Source organism: Microtus pennsylvanicus, chromosome 2, assembly GCF_037038515.1.
Source record: "Microtus pennsylvanicus isolate mMicPen1 chromosome 2, mMicPen1.hap1, whole genome shotgun sequence".
NCBI lineage: Eukaryota > Metazoa > Chordata > Mammalia > Rodentia > Cricetidae > Microtus > Microtus pennsylvanicus.
The window spans coordinates 136,887,321-136,914,475 of record NC_134580.1 but is presented as its reverse complement, the minus strand read 5'-3'; the positions used below and the strand labels follow the sequence as shown (position 1 = coordinate 136,914,475).

Genomic DNA, 27,155 nt, shown 5'->3' with positions numbered 1-27,155 from the left:
CTGAACTGTCTTTCTAGCTTCAGATTTCTCATTTTTAACAGGAGAGCAGAGAAAGGGGGAACACTGGGGAGGCAAAGAGTTCTTGACTATTCCTTCAAAAATGTCTTCTAGTGTGTATGATGTTTTTTCTTCTCAACCAATGGGAAGCACTATCTGGCTGAGACTGCAGCTTCCTCTATGCCTCATGTGGGTCTTATTGCCTCATAACCCGACAAGGCTGGCTTCCAAGGCAGACAATAAAGGATTCTGTTAGGTTGTATTCCTGGTATCGTGGCCAGGTGAAACTGTTGTAGACATGATAGAGAGGAATCTCTTGTTGGTCATCGTCAGTTAGAGAGTAGTGCATAGGAATCTCTAACGGCCTGGTTCTTTCTCTTCCCTGATAGCCTCCCGTCCTATCTATTGACTGTAGAATTTATGATCCCCATGCTACTGGCTATGGCCCTACTACAACAGAGCCCAGGCTGTTACAACTGTCACCAGTCAACAGCACTGGTCCCTCTGTTTCCTGATGCCATCCTCTTCCTCTGTATTCACTCCCCAGAGCCATCAAAGTGTCCTCTCTTAGCTGTGTCTCCCTCCAGCGTTCTTTACAGATGACAAATAAAGACTCACAACAATGACATGTCTTCTCTCCAGTGACAAGGCTGATAAGTGGCATTACAGAATCGTAGGTCCAGGTCACCCATTTTAAACCTAGTGCTACTTACAGATTGATACCATTGATACGAAGAGCTCAGGGTCTACCAGCAATCAGATCTGGCTGCGTCAGGTGTCAGCCATTTACGGGCAGTATCATCAAAATTACCTGTGGATGGGGGCCAACTGCGGGATTCTAAGCCCCGCCCACAGACCTACCCCGTTAGAGTCTGAGTCAGTTGCGCATTCAAACCCACAGAGCGTTGCTTTAGGATATGCTTGTAAACCTACCACAACACACCAATCCTTGGATCCCTGTGAGAAGGGATCACATCCTGTTCGCCATTAAGTCAAGGCTCCAAACCCTGAGCAAGCACAATACGCTTGCTGCTCCATCAGAGCCAGGGAGATGTGCTATGGATCCAGGTGGAGGGTGTCAGGTGCATCACGGTGTGGCTTTCATTCCTAGACTCAAAGAGCCATGTCTGCTGGTATTCTAACTAACCTGGTTGGAGAAACACATACAAGCATGCATGCATACATGTATGTGCTAGAGTATGAAGAGGGGAAGTATGAGGGGGATCACTGCTTGGGCTTCTCCGTCCTTAGGCATGGATGGTTTGTTTCAGCCACATTAAACTTCAGTATCGGTGGAGTTGGCATGTATCTGAGCTCAGGGACCATCTGGACAGCACTCCTTGGCTTTCCACTCCACTGCATCAGCTCCATAGAGTACACAACCCCTTTGTCCCTGAGAGCTTCCAGCACAGACTGCTTCAGCACAGGATGTGTGGGCCTCTGCTGAGCATGCGCACTGCGGTGCAGGTGGCATTCAGCCCAGTTATCAGAGGAAGGCAGTAATTGCAAGCCGGAGGCCGGCGGCTGACAGCGTCGCTCCGTCTCCTGCTATGTATCTTCTCTGTACACGGATCCAGACTATCGCCAGCTTGTTCTCTCTTTAAAACGGGAAATGTGATAACGTCAGTCTCGGGTTTAAGTCCAGCATTGCGTTCCTGCAGCCTATGTCAAAGCTTGAACCTCTTACCAGAGCTTCCCAAGGCACGGAGTCATCTGACCCTAAATCACCATCTCTCGTGCCCTCACCCCACCAGACTCCACGGTGCAGAGATGGCTTGTGATTTACACTCCCAGGCTACCCGCCTAGAAACCTTGCCTCAGTGTGTGCCTTCTGTCTAGAATTCTCAAACCATCTCAGAGACTCCAATCTCCCACTTCATGTCCTGAGTAATGTAAATGTTTGCTGATCCAGGTGCTGGGTGGTGCCCTCCCTAAATCCCAGCACTGAGGAGGCAGAGACAGGTGGATATTTGTGAGTTCAAGGCCAGCCTGCTCTACAGATTGAGTTCCAGGACAGCCAGGGCTGTTTGTTACACAGAGAAACCCTGTCTGAGGATAAAATAAAAATAAATCCAGGAGGTAGTGGTGCATGCCTTTAGTTCCAAAACTCGGAAGGCAGAAGCAGGTAGATCTCTGTAAGTTTGAGGCCAGCCTGGTCTACAAGTGCTAGTTCCAGGAACACAGAGAAACCTTGTCTTGAAAAAAAGTAAACAAAAACAAACAAAACAAAAAGCAAAAACAAAATACAAAAAAATAAAAAGAAGTCATGTTAATGTCTACCTAGCACCGAAGGCTGGACTCCTAACCCTTCCTCAGACTTCCATTCAGGGGCAAAATGTGAGGATTCTGAGAGTGGGGAGAAGCCAAGTTAAGGGAAAAACTTCTTTAGAGAGTTTACAGTGATTGTGGCCAGAGCATCATGGCATATCTGTTCCAGACAGCCAACTGGGCTGTCTGGTGCTCAGGACCAGAGCCAGAGACAAATCTACATAATAGAGCCATTGATCACTGTCATCAGGTGCAGCCAGCTGTGGTCTGGGGAGAATGTTTTTTCCAAAGATGTTCTCTTGGGGAAACTACTCCTTAATAGAAGGTGCTTAAGAGTGGCGAGGGTCGGTCAATGTGAGAAGGTTCTTTCCTGCTCAAGTTTCAAGACAGTCTTGTACTGAATGAACTTGAAAATCTTTCTGTTTCTGTTCTTGGAACTTGGAATGGCTGTCTGCCCCTTCACAGTGGGAATTTGTGCATCCTGTATCTGGAAAACCTTGTTTCTTCTTGGTGCTGTTCATTACAATTTTCTACTGTGACTGTGGATGCAATTTCCCCATTTATGATGACAGTTTGACGTTGGCAAAATTCAGTCTTTGCATTCTGCAACTCTTGTAATTGTACATCTTTCATATTCTTCACTAAAGGGTTTCGCTATGGTGGCTGAGGAGGTGGCTCAGCTAAACAGCCTGGTGTTAGGACTTGAGTGGAGATCCCTGGCAACCACGTAACAGCCAGGCACGAAGCTAGCAAGCTGGCACAGCTGGAAAGGATGTGCTGCCAACTCTGGTGACCTGGGTTCCGATCCCCAGGATACACATGGAAAAAAAGAGAACCAGCTCCTAAGGCTGTATTTTGACTACACATATGTCATATAACATATGTGTCTGCACACAGACTACCACTACCACCTTAACACCAAATATGAATGTAAGACAATTAAAGTCAGGCACAAGAGTGTGTGTCTGTCATCCCAGCACTGGGGAAGAGGGACAGAAACAGCTGGATCCCTGAAGTTCATTGGCCAGCCATCCCAGCTAACCCACGAGGTCATGCTTCAGTGTTTGCAACAGCAAAGGGGAGTTATTGAGGAAGGTAGCCAGTCTCAGCCTCTGTCCTTTACACAGTGCACTTGTGTACATGTACACACACACACACACACACACACACACACACACACTTTTATGACCTGCATACCCCTCACAGGATTCTTTTCTCATTTCTGGAAGTAATTTTGAATAATGATGGTCTGGGCAGTTATTTCCTTTGTTTCTGACTCTAATGGGACTCTCCAGGTTCATTCACCACAGAAAACAAAAACTGCTTCTCACCCAGATTTTCACCATAGTGCACACCGTTCTTTCTTTTTTTTTTTTCAAACATCTGTCAGCACGTGACTCCATATGAGTACTTGGTTACCACCTGTCTTAATTCACTTGTGTTACTGTAACAAAAAGCTACAGGCTGAGTCAGTTTTTGTTTGTTTGCTTTTTTGGTTTTTTTTTTTTTTTTGAGACAGGGTTTCCCTGTAGCTTTGGAGCCTGTCCTGGAACTAGCTCTTGTAGACCAGGCTGGCCTTGCACTCATACAGATCCGCCTGCCTCTTCCTCCCGAGTGCTGGGAAGGTGTGCACCACCACTGCTCAGCCAGACGGAGCAATTATAAAGAAGAGATTTGAGTTCTAAAGTTCTAAGAAGTTAGGAAGCCCACAGCGATGGCAACAAGGGGTAAATGTATGCTGGAGGCCAAGCTCTTTCTTCCAGGGTGGGCCTGTGAACGTTGTGTCTTCAGATGGTAGAGGGCAGAACAGCTGGCAGACCTGAGCTAGTTTCCCCCAGCACTTTTATAAATTACTAATCTCTCTGCTGGAATGGAGGGCATATGACCTAATCACTCCAGCAAAGACACTGCCTCTTAATACATAACAGGGTTAGGCTTCAGCATGAGCCTTCGAGGAATACTTCAGATTAAAGCACCTCTGGTCTCCCCAAAAGACCTCCAATTGGGCTCTTCACTCCATCACCTGTCACATGGCACATATTTAGCAAATAACTGTTCAAATCATACATGGTTATCCCCTCCAGATATGAAAGACTTAGTTTCCATTCTTATATTTTAAAGACACTAATTTTTCTTAAGAAATATATATTTGACTTTTCCAAATACAGTGAACGTCATCTCAGATGAATTTTGAACCACAGAAAATATGAATTCTAGGCTAGAGAGATAGCTTCATAGTTAAGAACACTGGTTGCTCTTCCAGAAGACCCAGGTCAATCCCAAGCACCCACAGAGTGGCTCACAGCTCTGGCCCTAGAGTATTTGATGTCCTTTTCTGGCTTCTATTGGCAATGCACACATTTGGTACACAGATACACATTTAAGCAAAATACCCGTATGCATAACAATAAGAAAAAAGATGAACTCTATGGTAGAATCTTAATTGTAAAGATGTTCAACTTCCCGAAATAGATTCTCCTCTGCAGCAGAAGTATGTTGCCTTATTCTGTTAGGATTGCTATGCTGGTCTGTGCTCGTTTAGACTCAACTGGCTTCATTTGTCTTTTTGTAATTCTGCTTCTATGTCAGACTCTTTCTGTGACTGAATTCATGTGGAAGACTTAACTAACCAGCTATGAGGTCAGTTCTCTGCATTAGAAACAGAGATGTACAGCCAAATCCACAATAGACTAAACTGTCCATTTGGCAAAACTCACTATCATTTTAACTTTTGGGGATTTATTTTTATCCTGTGTGTATGTTTTGCCTGAATATATGCCTGTGCAATGTGTATGGCAGTACCTGGAGAGGCCAGAAGAGGGAACCAGATCTGTAACTGGAGTTATAGATGGTTGTGCATTTATATGTGGGTGTTGGGTATGAGCCTGGGTCTCCTGGAAGAAATGCCAGAGTTCTTAACCACTGAGCCATCTCTTCAGCCCCTCTGTTATCATTTTAATTTCCCTTACTATTAGAAAAGTGTACTGGGATATTTAATGGAAACAAACTAGTGAGGTTGAGCCTGATTTCACCCTTTGGTGATAATACATCCTTGTAATCTTCTCATTCACTTCTCATTTCTTTCTCTTGGCATGATAACCCTTTTATTGATTCATGAGAACTTTTTCTATATTAAGGACATTGACTTTCTTTGCTATGTATATTCATACATTTCCCAATTTGCTCTTTACTCTTAATATAATTTGGCTGTACATTTTAAAATTGAAGCATGATTCAAACTCAGTTATTCTGTATTTCAAGATACACTTTTTTACTGCCTTGAATGAGAAAAACTATGGCATAGAGACCAAACAAGCAGCATCCTTTATCTACTAATTGTTATGAGTTTATATTGCATTGGACTCCTTGATTGAGTGTTTCCCTTGTTTATAGACAAACCAGCCTTTCTTTGGCCTTAGAGTGCTGCAGGCTCTTCCTCTATAATGTTTATGAGGCGAGAAAGGTCACTGAGGGGATGTCCATGAGGCATCAATGTTGCGAGGAAGCTGTAGGGATTCCCTGGGACAGATGGTGGTGACCATTTCCTCCCCGGGCTGCTGTCTGTCCTCTTCAGATATAAGAGGCTAGGTTAAGGCAGTTGAGACTTGCAGAGTACAAATGAAAGAATTGAGTTGGTAACTTGTGAGAACATTCTACTTTGCTTCCTGGGCTGTTCCTCCACCACAGTCTTACCCTGGGAGAAAACAGCTCCCTCAAAATGGACATTAGACCTTCTCTTTTGGGTCTTATTTCATTCCTGGAAGTCTCCTGTTAGAATTGTTCTGTCCTCAGCTATCAATGTTCCTCGGGTTTTGCACGGTTTTTGATGTGAGGTGTTCCTGTTGGCATTGTGGCTGTGATTGCTGGTACAAGCTTTACTGTGCTGCCTTCACCCTGGAGTGCACAGAGGTAGGCTAGACAGGGCTGTGCAGTGAGTTTGCCGGGTTTGCCATCATCGGGCCGTATATGTGGCAGACATTCTTGTCACTCCCACGTCTGTTGACCCCAAAGCTTCCATATCTTCCTCCTGCGTGGTGTAACACTATTCAGCTCACCACACAGGGTAGTTCCAGCGGTCAAGGCAAGTCCATAATTTGCGAATGACAAAGCTAGGCGCATATGCCTGTGATTTCTGTTATTGCAGCTGAAAACTAATACTGGAATCAATCATTTTCTTCTAAGTCAGAGGTTGCTGCTGCTGGCCCCTGTTCTTATCCCAGCTGAAGAAGCATTAGCCCTGCAGACAGATCATTCAGGGATGTGACAACCAAGCAGGAATGACTTCTCGTCCCCTGGAGTCTCTATCAGGGATAGGATCCTGTCAGTTTATAAATAAAAATCTAAATATTTAGAAGCCCTAAGCTCCCTTGTGAAAACAAGGATTACAATGAATATTTATGATCCAATGATTCTGTAACTGTCTTGGACATCATCCCTTAGCTGACACCTACAAGCCTGTCACAGTTAGGACAGAAGCCAGAGCCCAGTCTGGCAATGCATCACCAGCTCTGTGACCTTGATAAAGTCACTCACCCTCTCTGACTCTGTCCCCTCGGAGTTCACAGTGTTTGCTCTGCATGTTAAATGTGCTGTATACTGGGGAGTATAGGATGGTACCAAGTACACAGTATGTGCTCAATAAAGCATGAGGATCGTGTGTGTTACTTGACCTAAATTTTTGTCACTCTGCCCCTCCTGCAAATGTAGCATAATCTCATGTTTTGGGGACAAGGAGTATGTTCCCTTAGTGCATTTGGGTGACAGCAGCTTAAAAGAAATTAGGCAGCTTGTAAGCAGTAGGAATTTATTTCCCCCAGCTAAGATCAAGACACAGACAAACTCAACATCTAGCAAGGTCCAGCTTCCTCAGAAGTGGCATCTTCCTGCCATGTCCACAAATGAAGGAAGAGGAAAGGTACCGTCATGGTACCTCTTTTATAAGGGTGAAAGTCCTTCTGATAAGGACGCTCATGACCCAGTAACTTCCTAAACCCATTCTTTTAAGATCTCACTATGAACCCTCCAGGCACTCCCCTAGTTACACACCTCCTCCAACAAGGCCACACCTCCTAATCCTTCCCAAACAGTTCCAATAGCTATATCAGATATATGAGCCTACAGAGGTCATTTTCATTCAAACCACTCCACTTCCCTAAGAACTCAAGACGAACTAAAGATCAGGCCTTCAAAGGTGAGTCCCTTGAGATCTTGGCTCCTCCCAATTTTCAGAGACATAACTAAAGACCCTTACACAGTCAATAGTTCTAGAGTTTAAGGTAACTAAGTTGAACAGTATCCAAGCCTTGATAAGTTTCCACAGAGTTCTTGCTTTACTTAGAGGTTGTATGCATTGGTCTATGATCATGTCTCTAAAGTTTTATATATGACACCTGATATTCCACAGCATGCCTGTCCTTCACTCCACCATCATGGAGTCTAGGTCTCTGTCACCGTAAGTTACATTAAATGCTATCTTTTATATGTTGCCTCGGTTGTGGTGTTTTAGCATGCCAATAGAAAAATAGCTAAAGCCCGAAGAAAAGGACCGGTGGAGTCTCCCAGAACAGACCCCTTTAGCTATCACCTCATCCTTCAAGTCACCTGAATCTGCCTAAATGAAACTTCCCAGCCATTAGGGAGTCCTAATAAATATCATGATGATGATATTTAACCAACTTCCATGCTGACAAAGATGAGATTGCTTCTTATAAATTCCCTATTTGGTGACCTTGGTCTTGTACCTGATTCATTAGAACAGTCAAGGAAGTATTATGAGCATAGCAACAGCCATGCTAGACTATATTCGCCCTGCAGGCTGCAGTGTAGATGGTTGAATTGCTTTTTCCTAACAGCTGTAGAAAATCACTGGGGAACTTGAATGTTTTAGAAACAGTAAGAGTAGGTTGTATTTATTAAATCCTAACTGTGTCTTGGTACTATTCTGAGGGTTTTAAATTATTATCTTCATTATTACTTAGGTTAGGACACACCATCTCTCTTAATAGAGTGAGGTACTACAAACAAAGTGTCCTGCCCAAATGTCAACACTGGAAGAATAATGAAGTTCACATTAAAAGAAGCTGCCTCCTGCTGTTTAAGAAGGGGTAAGCACTGTTCTTGATCAGCAAGGCCAAACACAGTCCATCTTCTGGTGGGGATGCTCACTTCACCCCTCTGACTTGGAAGAAGAATATGGTAGAGGCATGGGTTCGTGTCCCTAACCCTTATCTGGAGCTGGTGTCTATAGGGTCTGACAAGGTAGAGAAGCCCTTATCAAGCCCACACAGCTGTATCCTGAGATATATCCCCCAGGGAATGAAATGACAGAGAAATGAAGACCTCAGCATTCACTTCCATAGCCTACACACACCAGGCTGCCCTGGGGAGTGCCAGGCACCACGTGAATTAATGTGTTTCAGAGCCTGCACTTTGGATACATCCATGGCTTCTAGCAGATAGGCTCGATGTCTTGGACGGGGAAGAAGGAATCGTGGGCCTGGGATGGTTGGCTTGACTAAACATAGAGATAGTCACTGAGCTAGGGGGACCAATATCATTTGCTGAGGGAAGGGAGAAAAGATTGGAGATTTAAGTAAGACAATATTTAGGTGAGATGTTTCTGTCAAGAAAATACACTTTTGAAGAAATATAAAATTTACTAAAAATACCTCAGATTGTCATTTCAGGAAATTCTGAGTGATGTATGAAAATGATTGGACATCCTGGAATTGTAGCCAGAAAATCCAATTCTTGGATTGTTATATGTGTATTTTTTCTCTCTCTTTTTCATTGTATCTGTTTCCTGACTCCTTTGGCTTGCCTGTTACTTCCTCTGCTGCCACACTGGCTTTATGCCTCTTTGCTTAGCTGTGGGTTTCCCTGGCACCTGTTTCTAAGGCTCTGTGGCTTCACCCTGCAGTGAAATAACCCTGGCCAATACCACTGCTGGCTCTTTGAAGTCTGACACCTTCCATTGTGCTCTTGTGACCTCCAGACACCAGTGTGCATGTGTGTGTGTGAGTGAGTGCGTATGTGTGTGTGTGCGTGTGTGCGTGCGTGTGTGTGTGCGTGTGTGTATGTGTGCGTGTGTGCGTGTGTGTGTGTGTGTGTGTGTATGACCATTGACTCAGTCACCAAACTGACAAAGGCATTCAGGGAGTAAGAAGGTAGCTTTCATTGCCAGACACTGGAATGAATGGTGCAGTGAAATTCTCCAGGGTACCCCAATTTAGAGGTCCTGCTGTTGGTTACTTGATTCTTTCTTCTCTGGAGGTAAAATCTGATAGCGTTTGTTATTAGATAAAAGGGACAGTGTTGGAAAGGCAGGACCTAGCACAGCCCCTCCCTCCCCACCAAGTCCCATTTGGATTAGATAGCCTGGCTGTGTGGTGAGCCACTGAGGGTACTTAGTCCTCTGGCACTAACAGTAAAGCCAGCAAAGCAGTGATAAGGTGAAAAGCCGGTGTGAACCGGGTCTCCATGGGAGTGTGTCTGTGTTCACACTCAGAGAACTCTGAAAACTATGACTGTTACTTTATCAAATGTCTTTCATGAAAACTTTGATATTTTTCAATGAAAGATCTGTCATCTGAATCAATGAGATGATTTCTTTGCACCACCCACACAAACACCCTGTGCCTTTGAGTTGCATGCATTTAACATGCTGGGTAACGAGTCTCGGGTTGTGTTCACATCTGGAGGATTTACGAGTTGGATAGCAGGCTGGAGTTCCAGATGTAGGGGTCCCATTGCTTCAGATGCTATTCTGGCAGCAAACCTTATTTCTGATGATGCTCTGCTGGACCTCAGCCCTGATTCCTGTCTCTGGGAGACCAACCCTTAAGGTGACACATAACATCCCTGAGAATGCTTGCTGAAGAAAATACGGCTGATAGCAATGCTTACCCTGAAGTAGGCAAACTCCGCACACTCCCAAGATTCAGCTTGGGAAAGTCATGCTGAATAGGTGACAGACATCTTCCTGGACATCTCCTCAGTGTTCTGAGTTTGTGTGATCCTCTGTCTGCCCATGGCCATATTCTTCCTCCACATTCCTAGAAAACTGATGAGCCAAGCAGTTGTACCAGTAGACAGAATCCCGTGTACCAGTAGACAGAATCCCACGTACCAGTGGCAGAGTCCCATGTACCAGTAGGCAGAGTCCCATGGAACATCAGGCAGTGTCCCGTGGACCAGCAGGCAGTGTCCCGTGGACCAGCAGGCAGTGTCCCGTGGATCATCAGGCAGTGTCCCGTGGACCATCAGGCAGTGTCCCGTGGACCATCAGGCAGTGTCCCATTGACCAGAATGCTCTGCAACACCCTCCAGCCCCAGAGGCTATTAAGGAAGGTTCATTGCACCAATCTGTCTTCCCAGGTATCCCTGGCCAGAGTTTTGTGGAAAAGTCACAGGATTCTGCATCTATGGTGTCATTTTCTTAGAATCAGCAGTAAGCTTTAAGGACAAACAATGTAACCCTAACAGCTGGTTCTCACCATGAATTGTCCCAGTGATTGTCAGTGACTCCAGGTTAAATGCCTGAGGCCAGAAGTTGATGTCTGATGTCTTCCTCTACCATCTTGTACATTTTAGCGTAATGCATAGTACTAGTAAAACAGCACACACACACACACACACACACACACACACACACAAACACACACGAGGCAAAATTTCAAGGCCATCTTCCTTTCCAGTTTGTGTTTTTGTTTCTCCCTAGAGTGGCTGCCTAATGAGGCGTGGCTGTAGAAGGCCAGGCCATCACACTGCTCGCTTTGTGGGTCTCACTCATCAATCTCCAGCTCAGGACCCCGAGTTTTTACAATCAGTTAGGCTCAAGTGGGCTGTACCGTTAGCAGAATGGCTGGAGATGCAGAGAGTGGAGAGCAGCTTTGTCTGACATGGGCACATGCGGTCTGGCAGCCCTGGCCAAAGGCAGAATTGCACACTCCAAAGGAAAGAGCTGTGTGTCTCTGAAGGAACTGAATGATTCGTGGATGACCCCCGGCACTGCCTCTGGGATCATGTCTCACTCAGGACAGAAGGAAGAACCGGACAGGGGTGACAGTTGTCACAACACATTAGAGGTCCATGGGAGCCACCAGGGCAGAAGTAGACCTTGTTGGCCAATAAGAAGGTGAAATAAGAAGAGAAGCAACTGCCAGAATCTCCCTGGAGATAAAGCATCAGATTTACATGTCTGTCTCCAGGGCACTGACTTTCAATGGAGGGGGAGAACCCTTGGCTCATAGTTAGCAACCTCTTGATTCTGGAAACCTGGGGATTGGGATAGGGAGAAATTTAGAACATGTGTGTGTGTGTGTGTGTGTGTGTGTGTGTGTGTGTGTGTGTGTGTGTGTGTGCGTGCGCGCGCTCACGCGTGTGTGTGTGTGTGTGTGTGTGTGTGTGTGTGTGTGTGTGTGTGTAGAGACGTGCGTGCGCACACACACACACACAGAAACAGCAAACCTGTGCACCTGAGCTCTGCCAATGAGTACCCAGGAGAGGAAAGGGAGGCTAGTGCTGGGTGCCCCAGGACCTGGGCTGCCCCACAAAGGTACCCTTTATCCTTTTGTCATCAATTAAGAGTCTAGAGAAAGAGGATATCAGGGAATATTATCCACAAGGTCTTGTTGCTCTGGGCTGAGGCATGGCTACACTAAAGGGTATTACAACTAGCTTTCTTTATGAGAGCTGTGGGAAAATCCCCTGGAACAGTATACAGGGCACAGACAAATGGCATGTACCCCTGGCAGTTACCTGCATATGAGAGGAGGCCCAAGGGCAGTACGGGAGGCAACGTGCAGGAAGCAGCCATACTCTGATATTAGACTCGGCACCTCTGGATGCTCCCCCATGAGAGCTGCGTCATTTAGTCCACATATGAATACTCTAATACTCGATGTATAGAAGACAATGGGAGGCTCTGATGTTGCCAACTGATTACTCTAGATAACAAGGGTACTATCCTTATCCCAAAAGGTGAAAATGGGTTCTTGTCATAGTGATGTCAGATGATTTAAAACCTCTTCCTCCTCGGACATGTATGCCTAAAGCACATGTGAGGGGTGTCTAACCCAAGGCCCACTGGCCTGCTGTGTGTATCTAAAGACATATGTGTGTATGTTTGTGTGTGTGACAGTGCTTGCATACATGGCTAAGTGTACGTACATGTGGGGGCCTGCGACCAACCTTGCATGTCACCCTCAGGAGCCATCCACCTTCCTTTTGCCACAGGGTTTCTCTCTGGCCTAGGGCCTACCAGTTCAGCGAGGCTGACTGGCCAGTGAGCCCCAAAGCTCTCTACCTCCCAGAACTGGGGTCACAAACATGCCACTATGCTCAGCTTTTATTTTAATGGGGTTTCTGGAAGACACCCCAGATCCTGATGCTTGGGCAGAAAGCATTTTACCAACTGAGCCACCTCCCCAGCCCTGTTAGGTAGCATTTTTACAACTCAATTCCTTTGTCCTCTAGAGGAACTGTAGCTGACAACAGTGTGTCCCGGTAACCAAAGGCTGTATACCCATACAGCTGTGCGGAAGGGTGTGTGGGACAGTCACATGAATAGAGCCCATATACAGCTGTGCAGATGTGAGCTTCTGGCTCATTATAGTGCTGTGATGAAATACTCTGACCAAAAGCAACTTGGGAAGGAGAAGGCTTCTTTGACTGACGCTTCCAGGTTAAAATCCATCATTGACAGAAGAGAAAGCAGGTCTGGAAGGCAAGGAGCTGGAGGCAGGAACCATGGAGGAACACAGAGTACTTGCTCGCTCTCTGACTCACTCATAGACTGACACTGTAACTTCTGTATGCAGCCCAGGACTGGTTGCCTTCGGATAGTGCTGCTTACAGTGGGCTGGGCCCTCCTGAATAATTAGTGGTGAAGGCAATTGCCCACTGGCATGTCCCTATGGATTTGGCGATTCCTCAATTGAGGCTTTCTTCTCCGGTGACTCTAGGCTGTGTCAAGTTGCTAGGGTGCATGTGCGTGTGTGCGTGTGCATGTGTGTGTGTGTATGTGTGTGTGTGTGTGTGTGTGTGTACGTGTGTGCATGTGTGTGCGTGTGTGCATGTGGGTGCGTGTGCGTGTGTGTGTAATTAGATTCATAGAAGTACAACAGAGAAAAAGTCTAACTGAGTAATTTGGGGGATGATAAGGGAACGAGAAAGGAAGAAATCTGAGAGAGTGAAAAGGCTTGGCCTAGACCTTCACTGTCTCTTCAGTAGCTGACATGGCTCCCGAGCTGAGAAAATGTGGTAGCGTGTCCACCCGACTCAAGATCTGAAGGAAGAATACTCTACACCACATTTCAGCGGGAAAGCAGAATGGAAACTCTCCCCTTAATAGTTTTGTGCTGATTACATGTCGAAACAGTAACAATGTGGCTACCTTGGGCTACATAAAGCATATGACCCAGGTTGATGTCTCCAGCCTCTTTCTCCCTTTTCTCCATGTAGTTCTGAGAAAACAACACAGGTCACATCTGCTTCTAGTGGGCAGTGTCGCTCTAAAGGGCAATCTACACATGGCTGCACAGAGGTTTTGGTCTCACGCCGTACAGTGCTTTACCGCCAATCCTCCAGCTATGTCTCCAGAAGAGCCCACTCATTCTCTTAGCCTTTCTGAGTCTCAACATCCCCCTCCTCCACCCACTCTCCTCTGGCCACTTTGTAAATAGAAAGGCTCCCTCAGGCTGTGAGCTTAGGGCCAGAGAGGAGACAGGTTCCTCAAAACTTGAGTCACCAGAGGTGATAATCCCTAAGGTGATGCCACCTCCTATGTGTCTGTTTGCTCCTCCGGTGACACCGCAGGATTAGATTAAAAGGAAAGAGAATTCTCACCTGGCTCCACAGGGGCTCACAGAGACTAACCAGGGAGCCTGCATGGGACCCACCTAGACCCTCTGCCCATATGTTACAGTTGTGTAACTTGGTCATTTTTTGGGGGACTCCTAACAGTGGGAGCAGGGGACTGTCTCTGATTCCTTTGCTGCCTTTCATGACCCTATTCCTCATACTGGGTCACTTGGTCCAGCCTTAATACATGGGTAGGCACTTATTCTTACTGCAACTTGATATGCCATGTTCTGTCGATGCCCATGGGAGACCTGCCAAAATGGAGGAGGAGTGGATTGAGGGTTGGGAACAGAGGGGTGAAGCATGGTTAATGAAGAGTCAGAGAGAGAAATTGGGGTTCAACCTGAAGATCCAAAGAACAAAACAGCCAGCCACTGGCTCTTACCTCGACCTCAGTCTGAAAAGGTGACCCTGCCTCCAGGAATCTCTGAATGAAACTGTGACTGAGAGCTGTCTCCTCCCATTTTATAATCCTTTCTATGGCTGGGATTAAAGGCATATACCACCCAGTTTCTATGACAACTACTGTGGCTACTGGAATTAAAGGTGTGTGTTACCACTGCCTGGTCTGTAAGGCTGACCAGTGGGGCTGTTTTAACTCTCTTATCTTCAGGCAAGCTTTATTTATTAAAATATAAATGAAATGCCACTATAGAAAGGGATGTGTGTATGTGGCAGGGGACTAGGAAGAAAGGAAGGAGATAAAACTGTGGCCCTGATGTAAAATAACAAATTAATTAATTAATTAGAGGAAAAAACAACGATAAAGAGAGAAAGCCAGGAGGCGGCAGAGCGCACCTTTAATCTCGGTCCTTGGGAGGCAGAGGCACGTGGATCTCTGTGAGTTTGAGGCCAGCCTGGTCTACAAAATTAGTTCCAGAATAGCCAGAGTAGTTACATAGAGAAACCCTATCTTGAGCAGAGAGAGAGAGAGAGAGAGAGAGAGAGAGAGAGAGAGAGAGAGAGAGAGAGATCCTCTAACATAAGAGCATAAAGTTCACAAGAATGTTAGATAATGATCATGTTGTCCAAGGAAGAAGAAAAACAAAAGCTCCCGCTTCTTCTATGGAGGAGGAGAGCTATTCCTCCAAATAAACTCTTACAAAACCTTCCTGTGATAAATGATAAGTAATAAAGCCCCTCACAAATGCCACACTGCTGCATTGAATTGATGCCTGGATCTGAGATCGGGCCACCCTTCCATTCTTTTCTTAATGCCTAATGTCATAGGGGAGAGAAATCAATTCTGTTTTAATTTCATGAGAAAAATGCTGAATGAAAGAAAAACGCAATAGGGCAAAACTTCCCAATGCAGTCCTCCACTGGCCCTCCCCAAACCTGTGCTTGTGTGATCAATGGATTTCTCTTCAGGAGGGTCTCACAGACCTGCCCACTGCCTTCCCCTCGGACAAGGAGGCAGGAAGTTTATGCTGGTGAGAGAAACTCCTTAAAGAGCTAAGGAAATTTAACTGAACTTTGATGTCTTAACTTGTTTGGCTGTATAAAGTCATTTCCACTCAACTCCCCTTAATTTTGGCTTCTGGGTACCCTCCTTTCTAACCAGGAGCACTGCTTAATCTTATTATGAACCCCCCATAACTTCTCAGATGAAGGCACCTCGGGTTGCTGGTGCAGTTTCTAGTTTTCTGGGCCTTGAGAACCAGATGGGCCAAGCTTCATGATCATCACAGAGCACAGAGTCGGGCCTGTGAATTCTGGGTTCATTCTGGCTAGGTTCCAAGGCCAACCTCACCTCTTGTCAACTGGGAGAGCATACACTTAAGAAATAATTACTACCTTTCCCTCAGCCTTAGTTGCTTCTCTGTGGAATGGTAACCAGAGTGGTAGGAGTAGCTAGTCGAATTTGGTGTTTCCACAAGGAGTGACTGGCAAGTGCTTATCAGGGGCCTGATAAAGAGCGGGTAGAAGGAAATGGTCCTGTGCATTAATGTTGCTGTGATGGGTGGGGCTGATGACTTAGTGGTAGTTTGATCCTACAGCAATGCAAAGTGTGTCCTGGCTCAGCCATTCCCACTTGAAATTTCAGTAGAGTACCTGGTCACCTATGTGATACAGTGTTTCATTATAAAGTAAGCTTCTCACTTCCCAATTCTGTTCAAATGTAGGCTAAGTGTTCTGAGAACATGATATAGGATAGGCTAGCTAGGTGTGGTGGCTCCCTCCTGGAATGCCTTGGGAGGTTGAGGCATGGGGATCACACCATTGAGGCCAGCCTAGCTATATGGTGAGTTATAGACAGTCTGGGGGTACTTGACTAAAAAAAAATAGTAAGACTAAGCTATGATGTTTGGTAGGTGAGTTCCATCAAATGCATTTTTCAACTTGATTGTATTGAATATAACTCTATCATAAGTTGAGACATTTTAGCAATTAGGAGTTGAGGATTTAGCCTTTGCCTATGGCTCAGGGATTCCATGATTCTACAAGGATGAACCCACTTTCTTATTCACGTCCTAAATCCCAGCAGGATAGGGGAGACAAACCAATGCAATGAACACACATTTTTTTTATCTTTTTTATTAAATAATATAATTTATAGGTGCTAAAAGGTTAGAGACAATTATGACACAAAGCACAAAGAAGTGGAGGATAGGAAAGCAGCCCACTGTCTAGTCTCATTACTGTAGCAGGTAATACTTCCATCCTACTTTTGACCTTTATGAACCTACTTTAAGAGTGCTTGTTGGGGCTGGAGAAGTGGCTAGTGGTTAAGAGCACCAAATACTCTTCCGTAGGACCTAGGTTCGAGTCTCAGCATCCACATGGAAGCTTACGACAAAAATGGTTTCTTATCTTTAAAAGAAAGTATCTAATTATTACTGAGTACCAGCAGTGTGCCAAGTATGGATCTCCCCCAGAGAAGCGTAATAGTTTGGTTTAGTGGTAAAATACTTCCTAGAGGTTTATTTGGTTAAACACTTTTTCCCAAGCTGGTGGCACTGTTTGGGGGAGCTATGGAACCCTTAGGATGCAGTTTCCAGCTGCTAGAGGTAGGCCACTGTGGAGTGAGCCTTGAGCGTTATAGTACAGCCCTGATTCAGTTCTAGAGTCTCTCAGCGTCTGAGGCTGTGGAGTGGTCCCACAGGCCCCCACTGCCACCAATCAAACTGGGTTAGCCGTCATGCCTTCGCCGCCATGAGGGGCTGTGGCTCCCGAATCATGAGCCAAAGTAAAGCTCTCTCCTCCTGAGCTTTTCCTGCTAGGTGTTTGATTACAGCAGTGTAAAGGTCACTAACGCTTTAGACAAGTCCCTCTGGTGGCAGGATGACCACAGGTCCCCACAGCTGACCCTCTCACCCCCAAATCTGGTCACACAGGCTGGGAGAAGGTCTGCAGTCAGACTGGGTGATGGTATGGAGCGGGGAGGACCCTGGGCATATCATTACTCCACTTCAAAGCCCAGCAGTTCTCTACCAGGCTTTGCTAACTCTATGTTCTTAGCCCTCATTTAGTCGGTGCTTATGGACTACCGCTCTGTGCTGAGACGGGTGCTTGGCAGTCACCGAGAGTGGAAGAGCAGGCACCTGCCCTCAATGGGGGGTGCCCCAAGGCTGTCCCTGCCAACAAGGCTGTTGGTGTGACTGCAAAGACTCCAAGGAGCCGGGCTGCTCAAAGCCAACTGGAGAGGAATTCACCCCGCACCTCGGCAGTTTAACCAGATTCAACTTAGCGCAACTGAAATTGACTGAGTGAGAAGTTGAAAGGCGAGCCGCTTACATCCCAAAACCTGAGTGGTATTGCTTCGCTGGCTCAAAGCCACTGGGAGTCGAGCTAGACAGACTCATTAAGCAAGAAGGTTTCTGTGAAAATGACAGAATCATAGCACCCCAGATACCCCAGCGTGAGATTAAAAGCTGAAAGGGCGTTAAGCTTCATATTATTAACTGGCATTATGACAGTTTAGGAGAAAGGAGCTTTGCGGCCTTCGGAGTTGACGGCCCTGCTATGGGATTGTCTGTGTGACACCACAAGAACTCTCTTCCTGTGTGTGGCAGAGAATGGGGAGTGGGGAGCAGGAAGTGGGTTGGATCGGAGCTTAGGACTGGAGGAACAGTTGTTGGTAGAGGGAGCAGCTGCTGCCAGGAACTCCTGCGCCTGAACCTGCCTGGAGCTGAGGAGTGAAAGTGATTTGGGGACGGAGGGGGGGCACTGCATGTTAATTCCTGCTTCCTTCCTGGCTAATCAGCCTGTGACTTTGGCTGTGGGGTGGTAAATACCAACCACCCGGCCAACTCCAGGAAAGTCTCACTAGATAGCCAGGCTGGTCTCCTAGTCTCTCCCTGCTGCTGCCTCCTAAGTGATGTAATGGATTAGAGGCATGCACCATCCGACCTAGTTACAGCGTTTTATTTTGAAATAATTTTATAGACTTACAGAGAAATTTTACAAAAAAAAATGATACAGATGTATACACACATGCACATGCGTACACACACACACACACCACTTGAAAGAGAGAGTTTTCTACCCTGTATCCAAGTGTTCCTCAAATCAACATGACAATTCCCCTCTGTATTCCATGGAGTAGAGTTCAGACTTTTGGAACCATTTTCTTCTACCCCCTCCCCCATAGCAGGTTCTCCCACGCTATCCCCCCCCCCACGTGTTACTGAATTGACAAGTCTCATTGTTCTCCACAATAGTAACTTTTTCCTCTAAAGCATTCTTCTATCCCTTCTCTCTCCCGTCTCTCCTCTCCTTTCCTTATCTTTCCTTTTCCTCCTTGGTCAGACCAATCACTCTAGTCCCGACTTTCCCAGGCACTTGCCTGTGTTTGTTAGAAACTCCATCTGGCTCACCTGCCTTTCTTCTGCCCTCAGATTCTAGCACAGAGCCCAACAGGAAGTAAGTTCCCGGTACTTGGCAGCTTCCATAGAAACCTGACTGGTCTCTGGCTGTGCACAGAAGCACCAGTCCCCAGGCACCTTCCCTGGCTCTGCAGACATCCACACTCGAGAACTAAGTAGTGAGAGCACCAATCATTATGGCTTTTCTGTTGTTCTAATGTCCTCAGTCGTCTGGGAAAAGGGGCACCATGGACAGGAGGAAGTCACTGGCAGGTACGTTGCAGGCAGCTGTGTGTTCCACTGCTCTTCCAGAGGATGCATTCCTATTTCCATTTAAATTGTCTGGAAACAAAAGGACCAACACCATCCTTTCTAACAAGAGGGGTTGCCTTGACCTGGCCCCTTCTGCAGGGTGTGTCCCTGAGGCCCCCTGGATGGCCAAGTGCACGCGTAGGGCCGTAGTCACAGTGGGTCTGAAGAAGAAAATGACCTGTCTTTCTGGTCTTATCCACCTACCCTGTGATCTTGCTAAAACTGGTCTATAAAGACTTCCAGAGTGTGAGCAGGAAGCCCTGCAGGAGGGCAGAGCCTGCTGGGAAGGATAATTTAGGGGACCAACCCTTTCAGAGAGTTCAAAATGGAGATAGAATTGTCCCTGTGAAAGAGAAGGGTGCTGAGCCCTGGAGGTGGCTTCTGGAGCCTTGAGCCAGTGGGATCTAGGTAGACACTCAGTTCATAAGGTCACTCTACCAGACAGGCTATTATATTTAATCAATCTTAGTTTGTTTTTACCCTAATTTGTTGTAGGCTTAAAACCCTGCCTTGCTTCTGACAGTGACTCATAAGTAAATTTGATGTTTTCCACTTGACCATATATAAATATGTAACCAGGGTAACATACTAGCTTACTACTTCTTACCCTGTTCTCTCAGTTCAGGGTGATCTCTTTAGTAATTGTTCTTGACTTTGTGTTTCCTGCTACACAGTGACCCCCATATTCACACATGTCACTGGAGAGATGGGATTGTAGGGAGGCGGCCACAGTGAGGGACAGCCATGGTCTGTCCCTGCCGTGGTTACTGCCTTATTCCACTCACAGGCTGCCTCATCCCACTCCCAGGCTGCCTCACCCCACTCCCAGGCTGCCTTACCTCTCCCATACTTCACCATGTCCTCTCTTGGCCTCAGTTTCCTCAGTGGAGGAAAAATGAGCGACCATGAAGAATCTATACTATTTCAGTTTAGGATTAAATTATTTTCATGTGAGCACACTCTTTCCTAAGTACTTGGAGTAAAATGTGTACTTCAAAAGGTTTTACCACGCTGTGCTTTCCAGTCCTCTGCTTCAGAGCCCTGTTAGGCGACTCTTCCCTACTTTATCTTGGCTCCTTTCTTAGCCCTTGTGTCTCATTTCCCTTAGAACCAAGATTTTCCCAGCCCTTCCCTGAGAACAAGGCTGACTGATTAGCCTCACCCCTGAACTGGCAGCATCTGGAGCAAGATCTTTCCTGGTAGTGCCCTTTGAGGGACTGCTCTATTTCTTGTCCCCTATACCCAGCTCAGGTAGAAGAACAGTCTGTTCTTCCCAGGATGTCCCTGTGTCCACTGAAGCTACAGAAACTCAAATTAGAATCCATGTTTTACCCTTGAAGGACCAGAGGCTCAGAGGAGGATAAGCAAATTGCCCCAGTTGCACAACTAATGAGACCATTTGTTTTCACAAGCAAGTTGAGGAAATGTTGAAGAAAAACAAGAGAAAGTTCTTACCCTAGCTGGGAGAGGGCTGAGTCAGCATCACCTTGAAATCAAGAGGACCCGTGTATGATCCCTAGACCCCATACAAAAAAGCCTAGGCTTGATGGTATGTGCTTGTATTCTCAGCAGGGATAGGCAGCCAGCCTAACCTAAGGAGAGGTTTCCAGGTCAATGAGAAAGCTGTCCCACAAGTAAGGGGGATGGTGTCCTTGAGGATAGGCACTCAAGAGCATCCCCTAATTGCCACACGCTTGTACACATGCATGTTCTTGGGTCCACACACATGTGCACCCGCACACATATAGACCTGCCTAGATACATGGACACACATGATGAACAGGAACAACACACAAATGAGCTTTAAGTGTAGCACAGGGGTCAGGTACCCCTTTCTATAGAAGGTCAGAGAACAAACATATTTGGGGGTATATGGACCATGCAGTCTGTCTCAACGCCTTAATTCTGCCGCACTAGTGTGGAAGCAGCCATTGGAAACACGGATGAGCGCTATACCTGTGCTCTAATGAGATTTTATTCCCATAAGAAGCAGGTGATTTCCGGACTTGACTCATGATCTATGTTCTATCGACTGCTTGACTGCTAACAACAACAACAAAAAACCCAAAAAACAGGAGGATTAGGGAGACGCATTGATGTGTGATTAATATAAGGTTAGCGAATCAAAGGAAAGATGACTTGTTTATATGTCTTTGAAAATATAAGGCAGGGGTAACTGGTAGCCACAGAAGGTGTTCATGTGAAGTATTGCCTTCAGTGAGGTCTAAAGATGAGGAGCCATGCTTAAGGAAGAAGCGTAGGGAAGGAAGAAGTGTCCCCAAATGATCCACTAGCCTGTTCAAATGTCATGTGGTTAAAGGGACTATGAATCCTTTTAGGTAGTGAAATCAGGTTGTTAGGCCAAGGCGGGGTCACAGAAGTCAGCCCAGATCCTAAGCTGGCCAACTCCAAGAGACATGGAGGCGGTCTCACCCCTCAGAACCAAGGAAACCCTCACTTCTTGTGACAAGATATATGAGATTTCTAGCCATTGATTCTACTGTTCCCAGCCAGAGAAAAGAACAGCATCCAGCATTTGGGTGTAGCCAAATCCAGTCTCCAGACCTCTGACCTCAGGTGTAGCTGGGCTCCGTTTCTTACTAGCCTTTCAGTTCATGCTTGTCAGCTAATAAATGTTCTCTTTGCGCCACCTCCAGAGAGTCACGTGACCTCTTCATTGGCGGCCATGACTCCAGCACGTTTCTCTCACCTTTCTACCTCCCTCCCCGGCCCGATCCCCCACTAACTTTGTAAAACTTGCAAGTTAAATTTTTCAAAGACTGTTTCTGACAAAGCAGTGGGAATTAGATTTGGTGAAGCCCTTCATAAAAAATTGAAGGCATGCTATATTAACATACATTGATTTATTCATAGTGTTTCATTACAAGTAAGTGAGGATCCTGTAATACCAGGAAAGGTTAGGAGAGCAGGGGAGCGTGGTATATTATATTGACAGCTCCGTCGAAATTGAGTCACTTTTGGATTGAATTTGGAGTTCAGGAAAAGAGCCGGCTAGTAAATAAGGCATGAGCTTTCACTCCGAGTGTCTGTGTATCAGAGGCATTGCCGCCAGCCCAAGGCAGGGTCACTAGGACCGATTTTTAGGAAAATACAAAGGCATCTCCTTTCCACTGGTGCACCAGAGTCCCTGGCCTCAGGCACGCCTCTGAGTATCTCCCTCTTCTGTTGCTAGGAAACGGGAGTCCAGTTGTACACTTTTCTTCACTTGCCCTCTGCACTGGACTCACCCTGGGCTTCTCTCTGTGTGAGCCTTTCCCCACTGCAGGCCCTTTCCCAGCCTATTGTCTCTGCCTGGACCGTGCAGAGCTTTTCCCTCAGCTGTGACTCCATTCCACCTTCAGGTTCAGATCTTTTCTCTCCTAAGTAAGGACTGAGCATTGCATCTTGGTTCAGTATTGCTCAGATGCGGGCTCTAAGCCGATGATTTGATGCTCAGCAAGTGATTGGGAAATGTAAGAAGCACCAGTTTTAAACAACAAGAAAAGACAGGGACAGGAAACAGAAAGCAAGACACAAACACACACACATATATACATAATATTTATATACAATATTATTCTGCATACCATATGTAGATATGTATCACATAAATTATATAAAAATATTGTAAATAATAAAATACATATTTGCAATGTATATTGTAAATAATATGTATATATTTACAATATATTGTAAACAAAACATATACAAAATATATTGTAAATAAAACTTCATTTGAATTAATTATTTTATTTGTGTGTGCTTGTGTGCACATGCATGCATGTGTGCCATGGCATACATGTGAAGATCAGAACATAGAGTAAGTACAGCTAAATCCCCAGATTTATCATTGGACCTAGGGAATTAATGCAGTCACCGAGAGTGCCCCAACCAGAAAAGCATGCAGAGTTGGGGCCCTACAAGCTTCTGAGCTTGGGATGGAAAGATGGTCCCATCAGAGCATCCTAAAGCTGGAGCCACCTGTGGATGGATGTGCATGTGTAGACTCTGCTTCTGAAAACCCAGGCTATCAACACTTGGAGTTTCTCTCCCTGGGCTCACCCTGAGCCTAGTCAAGACTAGCCCCTCTCATTAAACACATGGCACGATTGCTACGTCACAACTGCCTCATCCAAGAAATCACTCTATCTCCAACACGGTTGCTTCCTATGCCAGGGATAAGAAACTGTTCACTTTCTTAATAAAGAATACATGCCTCCTCTTTGTCCTGGTTTGACTGTTCTAGAAGCATGAAAAAGTTTTTTAATTTAAATGCGTGTGTGTGTGTGTGTGTGTGTGTGTGTGTGTGTGTGTGTGTGTGTGAGTGTGTGTGTGTGTGTACTGCACATGTGAAGGTCAGGAGACAACTTTGGAGAGTTGTTCTGTTTTCTGACCTAGTTAAGGAAGGGGCTCTTGTTTTGCTGCTGCACGACATACTCCTGGCTAACTGGCTGGTAAGCCTCCTGCCTCTGCTTCCCAGGTTGCCATGAGAACACCGGAATATAGATGCCCATCTCCACATCCACTCTTCATGTGGATTGCAGGCATCAGACTTGGTTTGGGCAACTAGCACTGTTGCCTGCTGAGTCATCTAGCTAGCCCTTAGCAAAGTATTTCTTAATGCAACTGGACCATCTGTGTAATCTTGGGTTCAGAGCACTTATCTGAGCCTGGTAGATTCACGAGTGGGTTCACCACTAGAAACTCTGCCTTCCCCTCACCTGGTCTGTTAACTGACAGTATTTCAGCAGTAAGTAGTAAGGCCCAATGTGCTCCTCCCTAGTCCATAGCTAACTGTTGGCTGGGTTATTCTTTTGTAGGCCCGGTGCCAGTATTGACAACAGATATGAATTCATGATTTCTATGGCAGTGTCATGCTTAAAAGAATGTATTCTGCGGCCTTTCTTTTTTATCTTTGAGCTCTAGCATTCTTCTGTAATGATCTCTGTGATAACCTTCTTAGGATGTGGTGTGAATACCTTGTTTAGGGCTAAGCCTTCAACCACCATTTATTCTCAGCACCCTGTCCAGCCACAAATTCTGTCTTTGGTTATATTCACTGCATAGATAGGCTTCTCTAATTTAGGCAAAAAAGTATCTTAATGTTATGCTTGTTTAACTAAGCTACAGTGTAGTAGGCTTCTCTACTGGTGCCTAAGACCTCCTCAGTCACAATTACTTGACTGGGTGTGAAGAACCAGGGATGGATTACCTCTCATGGAGTGGGCCTAAAATTCAAGCAGAGAGTTGTTGGTTACTCGTATATCATCCATACCATTATTGTACCAGTGAGCATATCTTACCCGACATGTTGGCCATGGAGTTCATAGAGTTCACAGCTGGGTAAAACCACTAGTGCCTTTCTTTACTCCCTGCAGCACCCCGGGTAGCACTGTTTGACACTACCATGAACAGTAGACAACAGGAGGAGGCTCCAACTAAATGGTTGTTTGCTTTGTGTGTATTTGCATTCAAGTGTGGTACCTTCAGGAACAGAGCTTCCCAAATCAACATCCCACACCTGAAGCTGAAAAGTTTGTTTAGTGGCCCATTGCTTCTAGGCTTGACATTATCTATCCATGGGAGGCATCTGTCAAATAATTCTTGTATGTCTTTTAAATTGGATTGCATGGTAACAAAGAAAGCAAGTTTCTAGGTGGCTTTTCATATCCCCTTCATTTTGGCTAACCCTTTCTATTCTCCCATCTCCCCATCTTCTATCCCTCATGCTGATTAAACCTTCCCACCTCCAGTAACCTCCCAACCCACCCACATTTTACCTATGTGCTACTGTCTCCCTTTCCTTTGGGTATTCTCCCACAACTGCCCCCTTTCTAAACTCTGGAAGCTGGGGGGATATAGAAAATGTAATGGCACACTCTGGTTGTGTTAGACATGACTGTTCCATGGGTTTGTCAGTAGAAACCCTAGGGCTGTACTGTACCAAGTATCTCTGTAACATGGGGCCTAACTTGCCTCCCTTCTCCTCCCTGCCTCTGCTGTCCCTCTCCAGTGCCTTGGTTACCGAGTACAGCATTTAAAGGCTTGCTTTTCACTTTGTCACACAGATTAACTACAAGGCTGTTGGCTCACTGGATCCAAACGCCGACCTGTCCAGCCAGAGGGGAAAAGTGTTCAAACTCCGGAATGAAACCCACCACCTCTTTGTGGGTCTGTACCCAGGAACCACCTACTCCTTCACCATCAAGGCCAGCACAGCCAAGGGCTTTGGACCCCCTGTCACCACTCGGATTGCCACCAAGATCTCAGGTATCTCTTTTAGAAAGAGAAATGGGGTGGGTTATACTCCTGTCTCCTGCAGCCTTTATAATTTCCTGGAGTAAAAAGAGACAGAATAGACCATCACATGTGACAATTGAACAATTTAGACAACGATGTCCCTATTGGGCCGAAGAAAGTCCATTTGGTAAACTTTCTGAAGTTCACGGAGTAACATGCCCTGGGGTGGAAGGAGAGAGAGAGAGAGGGAGAGGGAGAGGGAGAAAGAGAGAGAGAGAGAGAGAGAGAGAGAGAGAGAGAGAGAGAGAATGTATGTGTATGTGAGAGAGAATGTGTGTGTGAGGGCACATAAAATGGTTTATAAATTTGTTTTCCAAATAGAATACTTTCTGGTATAAGACAACCACAGCACTGCCTCTCATGAAATACCAGATGGAAGAATGGATGGATGGATGGATGGATGAGTAAGCTGTGCTAGCCCAAGATTGCAAACTGTCTCTACCTGTAGGGTGCACCACACCGCCTGAGAGCATTAGAACAGAAAGAACTGCTGCAGAATGCTTATTTACAGCTTCTATATTTTGGAATATCTATTCAGTCTGATCTGCATGCATATGTATTTTGCATGTGGTTTTACAGAAGCCATGGTTTTTTTGTAGCTTAATGTTTCCACTTATCCTCATCCCATAAGTATTTCCCACACTGCTGTGTAGCTTTCATTATAATGTCTGTCAACTGGATGGACGTAATTTAATTAAACAGTCCCTTGTGGTTGAATATATTTGGTGTTTTTACATTTTTATAAAATAGCGCTTCAATAAACATGTTACAAAATAAAGTTTAAATCATTGATTGGGATTATAACTTCAGGATTAAATTCAGAAATTGAAAAAAAAGCATTAAAAGAGATGTGGGTTTTAATAGCTCATAATACAAATGGCTAAATTACCCTTTCAAAGAATTAGATTTAGTCACACTCCTGTGGGGGGAGAGGGTCTTAGAAAAAATGGAACAAATCCATCTTTGCTTTAATTTGCATCTAAATTTGTTTAAGGAGGTTGACTCTGTTTTTGCATCTTTATTAAGTACTCATATATCCTGTGCATTCCTTTTTCCTGCATGGGAGAGGTGCTTTTTGATGATGCTCATGCCTAACACCCCTTCAGACTGTTGCATCTGGAGAGAAGCTGCAGGTGGGATGTCAAGGTCCCCCATGCCAAAGGCCTCTGATCCCAAAGGGTTCTCACCCTCTACCTCTGTTCAGCCAGGCTGAGCTCAAGGGGGCATGTTGAGAGGCATTTGGTATATGAAGTCCTCAAGTCCAATTTCTCTCTCTTGCCCAGCTCCGTCGATGCCTGAATATGATGCAGATACACCACTTAATGAAACAGAAACGACCATCACAGTGATGCTCAAACCTGCCCAGTCTCGGGGAGCCCCTGTCAGGTGAGGAGCTATCCTTTGTGGCTTTCTTCTGCTATGCCTCATGCATCTCCAGGTGAATCACATGACTGGCAGTGTTCCTGGATGAGATAAGCCAGAAGCCAGATTTTCCACAAGGAAGATTGGTCAGCAACTCTAAGCCCAATTCAGAGGCAGACGCTGAGCCAGTGTCTTCTTTCCCCAGAGTGAGCATCCATTCAGAGTGAACACCCTGGTAGGGACCTG

At 45.7% G+C, this 27,155-nt stretch overlaps 1 protein-coding gene across 13 annotated transcripts in view; it reads left to right on the top strand.

Annotated features, from left to right (window-relative positions):
* Ptprt (protein tyrosine phosphatase receptor type T) overlaps positions 1 to 27,155 on the top strand; it is a 1,058,455-nt gene that overhangs the window by 760,546 nt on the left and 270,754 nt on the right. For all 13 annotated transcript variants that reach the window (XM_075962946.1, XM_075962941.1, XM_075962945.1 and 10 more), the window contains exons 10-11: positions 25,316 to 25,517; positions 26,831 to 26,933. In XM_075962946.1, coding sequence (XP_075819061.1) covers positions 25,316 to 25,517; positions 26,831 to 26,933 — 305 coding nt within the window. The remainder of the gene's footprint in view (positions 1 to 25,315; positions 25,518 to 26,830; positions 26,934 to 27,155) is intronic.